The sequence below is a fragment of the Limulus polyphemus genome, unplaced genomic scaffold, assembly GCF_000517525.1.
Source record: "Limulus polyphemus unplaced genomic scaffold, Limulus_polyphemus-2.1.2 Scaffold76775, whole genome shotgun sequence".
Lineage (NCBI taxonomy): Eukaryota > Metazoa > Arthropoda > Merostomata > Xiphosura > Limulidae > Limulus > Limulus polyphemus.
The window spans coordinates 2,558-14,422 of NW_013742371.1; the positions used below are offsets into that span (position 1 = coordinate 2,558).

The following is an 11,865-nucleotide window of genomic DNA, read 5'->3' on the forward strand; positions in this document are numbered from 1 at the left end:
TTTCAGTATAGGAAAATTATAACTTCTGTGTACAGTGTTAGTCACTCTTTCAAACACGACCAATAATGTTTTTATGTACACCAGAGCAGTGATCAACTGAAGAATGCTTTGGTTTCTGTGTACAGTGTTAGTCACTGTTTGAAGCATAACCAATAATGTTTTAGTGCATGCTAAAGCAGTGACCAAGTGGAGAGTGCTTGGCATTGTATGTTTATTTGTGATAGTGGTAAGTGAGCTTTTGGACCAGTTGAAGGATTTTTTAATGTTGCATGCACAAGAATAGTGACCTTTGATAGCTCTTGATTGTTTTTAACAAAAATCAAAATTCTAAATAGAAATACAGCTTCTAAATAAGACTGAACAGGTAAAGCTGTGCTACATCCAGATGTTATGAATGGTGTAAATATTTCTATAATGGGCACATAAATTTTTAGGCTCGTCATGGCCAGGTGGATAGGGTGCTTGACTTGCAGTCTGAGGGTTGTGGGTTTGAATCCCCGTCCCACCAAACATGCTCACCCTTTCAACCATGGGTGCATTCTAATGTGACAGTAAATTCCATTATTCATTGGTAAAAGAGTTGCTGAAGAGTTGGCGGTGGATGGTGATGGCTAGCTGCCTTCCCTCTAGTCTTTCACTGCCAAATTAGGGACGACTACTGCAGATAGCCCTCATGGAGCTTTGTGCAAAATTCAAAACAAACCAAAAATTTTTATGCTTGATTTTGTAAAAACAGATTAAATTGGATTTTCTAAAAAGTAACTATAGGCCTTAAGATTTGCCACTAGTTTTTATATACCAACTTTACTGACACTTTGTCTTATGTTAGACTATTAAATATATGTTGACAGTTTCAAATACAAATTTCAAACTGGAGATGAAGATCAGGAGAATTCTTTATATTGGATGTATTTTCATGATTGTGCATTGTATCTGTTCTGCATTATTTTAAACATTAAAATGACAGGAAACAAATTATTTTATAGTAATATAATATGAAACTATCTTTTACAATGCTTTAAGTAAGGGCAGATATTTTTAATAGGCTTCATAGTATTTTGTTTTCTGATAGTAGAAAGGTAATGGAAGTATCTCTCTCTCCTTGCACTAGGAAGAAGTTGGACTGGTTGGTTTTAATGATGCTATTTTGTTAGAGAGTGGTGTTTACTACTTGCTGAAGAGATTCTTGAGAAACCACTCATGTTATCTTAATATCCTGGAACTTTTCCTGGAGGTGGGTCTTACATACTGACAATTTCTAAGAAACGTGGATAACTAAAATAAAATTTAAAAATTAGCATTATGCATATAAGCAGTTTAAAAAACAAATTTTTTGTTACATTTAAAATATATCAACACTAAGTTAGCCATGTGATATATTCATATTATTAAAATGATAGAATATAAACCAAAGTAAAATGTTTTCTGTTAATAGTTCTGTGAAAAGTTAATGTTTAATTCAAGCTAAATCTTGTAAGGCAATACTGTGGATTTCTTATGATTATCAAAACAACTAAAAATAACTTTAATTCTGTATTTTCTGTAGACTTCTAAGAAAACAGCTCAAGGTCAGTGTCTGGACATGTTATCAACGCCCCCTGGAACTCGGCCAGATTTCTCTTGCTTCACTCAAGATCGATATAATTCTATTGTGAAGTACAAGACAGCATTTTACTCTTTCTGTCTGCCAGTGCAACTTGCAATGCATTTGGTGGGTAAAACAATTTGTGGTTTAATTATACTAATTTATGCAAAAGATATAAATAGTAAATGTCTAGTGAGTGTTTTTCCATTCTTTGCAGTGACAAACGTTTTTTTTTCTCTCTTATCTATAATTTTTATTTTGCCCACCTGATGAAGCTTTTCTCAGATCTTTTGAGATTCTAGCAAACTCAGGGTAAGTTGAAATTGGTCTGCTGTGTTCTTTGTATTTAATCTCAAGGCTAGTGACAAATGAAATGTTATTCTGCTTTAAAAACATTAAGGATATTGAATTTCTTAGAATCTGACATACATTTCCACTAAAAGCATTGAGGTATGTATTTTACAAAGAGTTTTCTTTTATAATTTTCTATAGTTTTAAAACACAGTTCCTTGTCTCTTTGTATTCCATGAATTTTGTTTTTCAAATAATAATTTTGCTTGCTGCACACAACATCCAATGGTTTCAGTTTTGATAACAAATGCATGAGAAGCATCCAGTTTCTTAGATGTATGTGTAGATTTATAATGTAGTACAAGTGTAGATACTTTTGTTTCCTTTCTAGATGTGAGTATAACGAATGATGTTCTCAATTGTTTCCTATAAGAATCTTTTGCCACTCCACCAGGATTTCTCTTTTTTTCTATAAAGCTAATTAATAGTTCAAATGTAAAAATTGTCTTGTAACCGAAGAAGTATGTTAACATTTGCTAAGATTAATCACTTAATGATAGACCCCCAAATGTAGAGGTTGAGATGATTTTTCAGGCTGGTTGGATAGACCCTCACTTCCACAAACAAGCTGAAATTATCTTGTTGAAGATGGGACATTTTTTTCAAGTCCAGGTAAGTTTCCAATGGTGATTATTGTAGTGTAAATTATTTTTGACTCCGTAACAGTTTATAGTTCTAGCTTAATTGAAACAACTTTTTCCCTAAGTTTACTGAGCTTGTTTACTGTTATATTTACCAATGTGTTTATAGTTATTGTTTTATGATTATATATGTGTTTGCTGGGATTGCTTAATGGTGGCTGTTGAATTGTAATAATTAAATAATGGTGATACCTGTTAAAAGGAGCTGTTCAAGGATAAGTTTATATTATTATGATCTTCATGTGTTTAGAGGAACATTGTGTTATGATAATTGTGTATATTATAATTATTTAACATCCTGTATGCAAGTCATGGAGACATTAAGTAAATTGATTCACAAGCAAGGCTCTCTGATACTCTCTTCTTTTCTTAATTTCTGAATATTGATATGATGTCTTTACCATACTTGTAATTTGAATTATCCACCAGCTTGGCCAAATTTGCACTGGTTTCCAGGAATGTAGAAGTAAAACCTATATCAAAAACCCTGATCAAACATCCCACACAAAGCACAGTAATAGCTGTTGTATGTTGAACAATACAATATCTGTTTCCTCAACTGTTTTTGTCAGTCTGTTGATAGAGATATCCACGGGAGGATCAGCAAAGCTTAATTACCACCTTAAGGTACCTAAGTACTGTACCTTCCTGAACATGAACATCTTCTTGACCAACCACAATCAAAATTCGAATTATTTTGGCTCAAACTGAAATACCAGAAACTGTGACATTCCTTTCTAGTCCACCCTATCACATGAAATTGATCTCTCGCTATCCCCTAAGTTTGATATTTCTGACTCGCAGACTGGATGTTAAATTGATACTAGTATATGTGTTTATTAATACATAGTATCTATAGCTTACTATTTAGCCTGAAATGATGACATTATCATTTTTAAAGGGATATGTTTTGGTATTAAATGTGTTTATTATTCAGAGGGGACTGTTGGGAGTATTATTGGTAGTTTCAGAGAGATCATTTAACACCTTATGATGAGCTCTATATAACTAATTTTCTGAAAGTTTTGTGCTCTAATAATAACTGAGTTTGTTGGGGTGTCTAGGATGACTACTTAGACTGTTATGGTGATCCAGCTGTTATTGGTAAACAAGGAACTGATATCGAAGATGGAAAGTGCAGTTGGCTGATTGTATCGGCTCTAGCTCATGCTACAAGTGAACAATGCCAGATTCTTCAGGTGAGTATTTGTCCATCTTTAGCTTGGTGCACAGTTTAAGTTCTTTCTTAAAGTTTCTACCACTCCTGTGCATGCATTTTGTTTTTTATGGAGTTGAATTGTTTAACAATATTTTCTTTGAAGTGCCTTGGTAAAAAAAAAAGTTTGTCCTTACTCTTCTGATTGCATGATTTGCTTAAAGAGTTTAACCCTTCTAATATGGGTGGGTGATATACATTCATAAAATAACAGTTCAATAAAATTTTGAGTGCAAGTCTACAAATCTGATGAAATGGCCTTTGACCTGTGACCATAGGAAGACCCAACAGACCCGTCTCGGTAGGGTTAATATTTCAATATGTTGCAAAGATAAAAACTCTTTCTTTACTCACAAAACATCATTTTGGTTGTGGTACTTTGTATTTGTATGTATAAAGTTTATAAAATGTAAAGGGAGTGCTGTGCATTTGAAGTAATTAAAACATTTAAGTGACCTATGTAGACTACTCATGTAAGATGTTAGGTGTGTAGAGTTCTGAATGAATCTGATGGCCTTTGTGGATCATCTGAATGATTGTGAGGTTAAACCTGAGTGGATTAAACCTATTCCACAACATGTGATACCCACAAACACTTCTAGTGCAAAAGACACTTTGAGTCCATTGGTCTGATCAAAAATGACAAACTGATTGACTTATCTAGTAACAGACACCAGATCTGGTGACACTTTAGAAATTGTGAGCAAGTATTAAAACTCAACAAGGTGGCAGTACTGGTACTCTAAGTGCCTAGAAACAAATGAAGAAATTCACACACACAAAACCTTAACATGAACATTGCTGTCTTGGAGCTCTGAATGATGACAGATCCATTCCTCAAATACCTTTCCCTTACCAATGCTTAGTATTATCTAAACCCACTCCTCACTTGTGTGCCCCTCAGTGGCACAGCAGTATGTCTGCGGACTTACAACGCTAGAATCCGGCTTTCGATACTCGTGGCGGGCAGAGCACAGATAGCCCATTGTGTTGCTTTGTGCTTAACTACAAACAAACAAACCTCCCTTAATGCTTATGGTGATGTCTTCCTTCTCCTAGTTTCATTTTTGCATAATTTAATGAAGTTTAAAAAGCTTCTCATGCACATTACTCTTTTTAATGATTCAGATTGTAATATTTAGAGTGAGTGGTGTACAGCAAATTTATTGTAAAATATAACTTACATTTTTAATAAATTTTGTGTCAGTTGCTTCACAAGTACACTTCATGGATATTGGCTTGTTGACATTAATTTCATATTCATTGAAAACATCCTTCATCTCAGTTCATTGTTTTAAATATTAACAAAATTTCTTTCCCCCTTGAATATTATATTTCTTAAAACTCCTCCTTTTTTATGTAAGCAGTAAGTTTTTGTTTTTATTTATAACTGCAAGGTTCTCGTGGCAATCAACTTTCTGAACACTAAGATTTTTTTGAAACTTTTGATTCTTTCTAAACACTTGCATCCTCTTGACAATGTTTGTTTTTAATTTTAGAAAAATTATGCTCTGTCGGACCCAGCCTGTATCCAGAAAGTAAAGGGTATCTACAAGGAATTAGGACTTTCAGAACTTTATCATAGTTATGAAGAGAAAAGTTACCAGGAGCTGACATCCCTCATAAATGAATTAACTGATTCTACTGAGCTTCCAGCTGCCATCTTTCATGGGTTTATGAAAAAGATTTACGGGAGAAAAAAGTGAAACTGTTACTTTATACAAGAGATTGTTCATTTAATTTTAATTTACCTTATGGTAAATGCATTGTCTCATTGAGTAAATTTTTACATTAGGTGTTTATATTTTACCATTACTAAAGTGATTTTGCACTTGCTAACAATTCTCTTTATGCTGAAAGGATCACATGTGTGGACAAACTATTTTTTTTGTTTTTCATTTTTACTGAAAATCTTTATTTTTGCTTTGGGAAGTTTGCATAAAAAAAAAGATGTTTCTTATATAACTTAGTGCAATGCTTTTACATTTATATGAAGTAAGATAGAAGAAACATCTTTATTGTTGTTGATCAGAAAACATGTCATTTTTTTTCTATGTTTATTTTTGTTATGTAGGGCTTTTCAAAAGATTTTGGGTTTTTAATGATTTTTTTTTACTAATACTATATTTTGTTGTTTAGTTGGAATATAACCCGGATCTTTGAAAGGCATAATGTCCATGAATGACTCTCTCTCTCTTTTGACTGTGGGAAGTGATTTTTCACAGACATTTTGGTGTTACTGGGTCTTTTTGTTTTGTCTATTCAAAAGTTTTAAGAACAGCATTTTTGGAAAAAAAACACTTATATTTTGTTTGTTTTTTCCTTCATATTTAGATTTGGTCTGATTATTTGATGATATTTTTGCTAGAGATGATAGGAAAAAGATTATTTTAAACAATGACTGGTATGTCACAGGATTTTTTTCTGAAGGTATTATATTTATTTGTTAATTGTATTTCAGAAAACAACATTGTTACCAAAGCCTGAATTTTAACAGAATATGTGAAATTATTACCGAAGTATCTTTCATTTTTTCTTTTTTGTGTATGTAAATGTTTTCATCTTTTGTGTTTGTGAATTTTTTCAATTTTTGTTTATCAAGAATGTTAATTCCTAGATGTAGGAAAGTAAACAATGTTTTTACTTAAAACTACCTAAACAAAGATATGTTTATTTTACTGAGGCAGTAAGATTAAAGTATGTTAACAGATTTAGAGTACAAATGAATGAAGCAAAAAGAGCTGCAAGAAAGTAACAGCAAGTTTTAATAAAGATGAACTCAACTTTAGTTAAGTAATAGCTAGTATGAAGCTTAACTTGTCCTATCTACATAGTATTTGGTGTAGACATTTAAGTCTAAACCATCACCACTCGTAAGTACCAAATAAATGCAGATATTTTGATATTTTAACTGTTCTTTTTGTTAGAGTTTTCTGATGTTTTAACAGTTCTTTTTGTAATAATACATGCTAATCCTGCTGCAGCATTCTTGAAAACAACTGCTTTTGTACTTTGATAAACTCGCATAGAAATCAAAAACTACAAATTAACAATGTTAAATTCTTGGAATGTATGTATTTCATCGAAACGTTTTGAATGTAAAAAAATAGTGTGAAATTCTATAAAGTGGACCCTTGTTAAATTCTTGGAATGTATGTATTTCATCGAAACGTTTTGAATGTAAAAAAAATAGTGTGAAATTCTATAAGTGGACCCTTGTTAAATTATTGGAATGTATGTATTTCATTGAACCGTTTTGAATGTAAAAAAAGTAGTGTGAAATTCTATAAAGTGGACCCTTGTTAAATTCTTGGAATGTATGTATTTCATTGAAATGTCTTGAATGTAAAAATGTAGTGTGGAATTCTTTTAAGTGGACCCTGTGTTATAAATTATGATGTAATTTGGTAAAGGGTAAGAGAAAATATGTTCATTGTCACATTGCAAAATTGTATGTTGCAGAATGATTAATGCATTTTTAAAACAGTTATTAAGTGAAACTTCAACTTTCTAATCTGATAGGTCAACAGGCTCTGTTTTCTGTGTAGTTTTGTAAGTCCAAACACTTTAGAAGTGTATTTTCAAGTGAAAAATAATATCAGAAGTTTTAAGATCAATGATTGTAACTTCAGTTTGAGTAGATACTACTATTTAAAGTGATGAATTTTTTTAAAGCATAAAATAATAATATTAAGGTTAGGAGTGTTAAGTAAGTTAATTTTGAAATTTAATTTATCTGTGCAAATTTTGAGGATTTATATTTACAATCAGAAGTTTTGTGTGACAAAAACTTCTGATTAGAAAGGAAGAATAACAATTTGTTTGGTAAAATAGTAGATAGTTTGTTTTCAGATTATGACAGCTGGCAGATAAAAAAAAACGTGAAAGTTGTGTATGATAAAGAATATTAAAATGGCAAAATAAGAATTTATTAAATATGAATGGTAATTATGGAAGAACAACGTCAAGGTTGAGAATGAACAGTCATTTAATATCTACCTCAATTTGCATTGTTAGAACTTAATGTAGAGGTAGATAACACTATGTAACTAAAAGTATCACTTGAGATTAGTCAGTTCTCAGAAAACTATGTTGTCAACATTTTTCAAAATTGAACAAATCACTGATCAATATTAGTCTTGTACGTCCAGTTTCATCCTTTGTCACGTTGCTCAATTAGCATGTGTATTAACTTGTTATATACTAATAGGTATTTACCTTGATTTACCAAGGAATGTTACATTGTCTACAAGACAAATGAACAAGTAAAGGGTTATGAAAAAACTTACTATTAGATATTTTGAATGTTTCTTAACATTTTACTGGCAATATTAAACCTTGTTTAACTAAGTTCTTTTTGTTTTGTTTTTTCATTAAGCTAAATATTATCCAATCTGTGTTTGTATGTTTTATTAAGCAATATATATAGTGATATTCTATCCTGTAGAATTATTTTCAAAAAGTTAATTCATTCATGACTTAACATACTTTCAAAAGACTTCAGTTTTTTTTTTAAGAGAAAGTCCAGGGAATCTAGAGCTGATTTTATCTAACAACATTACACCCTAGCTAATAAGTGCAAGTTATTTCTGACCAAAAGTTACTTACTTTGTAGTTGTTTCAAGAACTTTGATCATCACTGTTGTGTGTACATCTTTATTTTGAACACATTTATTGCCAGTTCCGCATTATTCTGTTTTCAAACATTTGAAATTTCAGACTAAAATGAACAAAAGAAGAAAATCTAAAACAATGTTAAGCAGACTATCAATCCAGCAGAACTTTCCACCGTGTTGTGGACTCTTATGTAATTCTACCTTATTCCCTAGGCATTAGAACACTTCAAAAGTGTACTTTACAGGAAAGTCTACAACTGCAATAAAAAAAAATAAAACGCAGTGCAAAGTTTGGTATATAGTAGCATACAAAACGTTGGAGAGGCCAATTGTGAATTAATTAAAATTGTCTGACAGTGAATAAAAATGCTTTAAAATATTATTCAACAATTTCACACTATAACAAGTACTGTATTGCATATACAAAATACAGGCCCCCCCAGTGGCACGGCGGTATGTCTGCGGACTTACAACGCTAGAAACCGGGTTTTGATACCCGTGGTGGAGAGAGCACAGATAGCCCATTGTGTAGCTTTATGCTTAATTCCAAACAAACAAACAAAATACAAATTCATTTGTTTGCTGTGTATTAGAAAGCCACAGAAGTATTAAGAAGATTTCAAATAATAACCAGTATACACATTATACAGGTTCATAAAAAGTTACTAAAAGCATGATGTAGTCAAATAACTGTAGTCACCTGACTGCATAGATAAAGATTAAACTAAAAAGTGTTCTCAACAAAATATTCGGAAGGTGATGGTATTCGGGCCCACACAACTTCATTATTGAGGAGAGTGACCTCGAGTTGAGACATATGTGAAAGTTCAAAGTGAAATTCAAATTAGTGATACAATACTTTCTAAAGAAAATGGCATAAACTTCCAGCAGAAAAGACAAGAAATTTTAAATAAACAATGTGATGAAAGAAAACTGAGAAATCAAAGATATCTGCACATATTAAAATTTAGTTCAACAACTTCTGGAATAAATAGATAAAAGAGACCACTTCTGTGTCTTGATGTAGTCTCTTCAAGTGGGACAGTGGCAAGCCTATGGACTTGCAACGCTAAAACTAATTTCTCTTGGTGGACGCAACAGATAACCCAATGTTGCTTTGCTATAAAACAAACAAATGATGCAAAGTCTCGTTGAATCAAACTGATTTCAATATTAGAACGGTCCCAAGAAAATAAACTCTCACCCTTCTTCTTATGCCATGTTCAGACCTTGCTGTTATGAAATGTAAACCATTCTAAGTGTTGCTTTTAGTTTTAAGAGGTGAACATTTCCTGTTCACTTAAAACATTTTGCACAAAGATGTGTTTAAGTAGGTGTACAGGTTTTACAAGTGATAAACGTTAAGGGGTATATCTGTCATCGGTGCTTTAGGTTAGTGGTCACATTTTTTTTGTGCAACATGAATTCTCTGACTGTTGATTATAGAGTAATGCAGTCGGTTTAGTGTCACTTGGGGAATATATCCACCTAATTTTCATTGAGGAGTGATTGTTGACGTAAGTGATGCATGCATTCTTGGAGAGATGTTGGCGTTGTTTTTATGTAGCTGTTCTAGAGCAGATTGATTTGAGATTGGTACCAATTTTAATCTGGTTTAAAGCCCTCTCCAACTGCATTTGTTTTTACACTATGAATAATAAATTCAGTTCAAGTGTGATATATATACTTTCTGGTATTCTTCCTGTTATCTGTGGTTACTATTCTTACCAGTAAGGTAATCGGTGCACGTGAGAGCACCACCCTGCTATAAAGTATAGTAAGGCACAAAATAAATAATTTATTTGATACTAAAGTTTTATTTATATTAAAACCAAACATATTGTTACGACAGTTTGTTAATTTCCCGTAGAAATTCTTTCCGAGAAACTTCAGCGATACAAGTATTTTCTTAATTAAAACTAGTTTATTCTTTCCCAATACAACTTTGTAATACACAGAATTTCCACAGTCAATACGTATGCAATCTCGATAACAAAACACACACTTTATATTATCGTCACTACCGCTTGCTTGACTCGATTATCTGTCTCCATATCTATCTATCTGCAATTATTTCTCCGCTTTATTTCCCGGGCTTATATACCAAAAAAAGAGGGCGCCTGGAACAGACTAGAGTTGTCAGGAAAAGTCACGATCCTTCTAGAAACTCCAGCGGGCATACTTCCAGGGTCGCGTGACTTTCGCTGTCGTAACACTACCCCTTCCTAAGTATTGTTCGTCCCGAACAATAGATAATTAACAATAACTTAATTAAATGTACAGAATTTACAAACACAAAATTAAAGTTCAACAAAGTCTCTTCATTTTACGTGACGTATCTTCTTCCATACTGGTCTCCGTCTCGTTGGCTTCTTCACGTGGGGTTCATCTGCTCCATCAGGAAATGTCCTATTATCAGTAACAGTCACATCAATGGTAGTAACTTCATTAAGGGATTCACAGTTTCCCTTCTCAAAACCGGGTAGAGTTTCTTCTTCGACAGTGGCTTTTTCAAGTGACACGTCTTCAGCAGCGTCATTTGTTCCATTGTTCACTTTGTTTCAACTGAAATGTCCTGGACCGTTATAATGCCAAAGCCTGTTGGCATGCACCATTTTTGGCTTTCCTCACCAACAAATGTAATACGGAAAGTCATGTCTGAGAGACGATCCACTATGTCATATGGGCCTTCCCATGGAGAAGACAATTTAGGAGACTTACCTTTGGTCTTCCTAGGATTATACAACCACGACTTGTCTCCTGGTACAAAGTTGACTTCAGCAAATCTCTTATCATAACACAGATTCATGGAATCAGTAGACGTTTTCAAGTTTGAATTCACTTGATGGTGAATATCATCCATCCTTTCAGATAACACTTTCACGAACTCTGACACATTCTCAGGCAACTCCTCGTAAGGTGGGCATCCTGTTATCAGTTCCACTGGCAACCGAAGTTCCCGACAAAACATCAGCTTTGCTGTAGTGTATCTAGTGGCTTCATGCTCTGCTGTCCTGTAGGCATTTTGGCGGGTATTACAAAACCTAGCCAATTCCTGTCAAAGTGTCCAATTGTACTTTTCTACCATCCCATCAGACTGTGGGTGAAGTGGCGTTGTCCTGGTCTTTCGTATGCCAAACAACTTGCAACATTCTTGGAACACAGCTGATTCAAAGTTACGGCCTTGATCCGAATGCAGTTCGTATGACATACCAAATCTGAAGAAGAAATCACTAATAGCCGAAGCTATTTGTTGTAGCTACCTGATTTGGTATTGCATATGCCTCAGTCCACTTGGTGAAATAATCCATCACCACACAAATGTACCTGCTTCCTGCACGAGTTTGGAGCAAAGGACCAGCAATGTCAATGGCTACTCTCTCCATTGGTGCGCCAACTTGATATATCTTCATTGGAGCACGTCTTTTATGCTTGGGTCCCCTTTTAGCACAACAT

At 33.2% G+C, this 11,865-nt stretch overlaps 1 protein-coding gene across 1 annotated transcript; it reads left to right on the forward strand.

Moving 5' to 3' along the window:
* The first annotated feature begins 849 nt into the window (after positions 1-849).
* Positions 850-8,143, forward strand: LOC106477634 (farnesyl pyrophosphate synthase-like). Its single transcript, XM_013938178.2, has 5 exons — positions 850-1,234; positions 1,547-1,711; positions 2,471-2,548; positions 3,642-3,776; positions 5,293-8,143. Exons 2-5 carry the CDS (start codon positions 1,583-1,585, stop codon positions 5,497-5,499), a joined length of 549 nt encoding a protein of 182 aa, XP_013793632.2. The 5' UTR covers positions 850-1,234; positions 1,547-1,582; the 3' UTR covers positions 5,500-8,143.
* Positions 8,144-11,865: the final 3,722 nt, after the last annotated feature.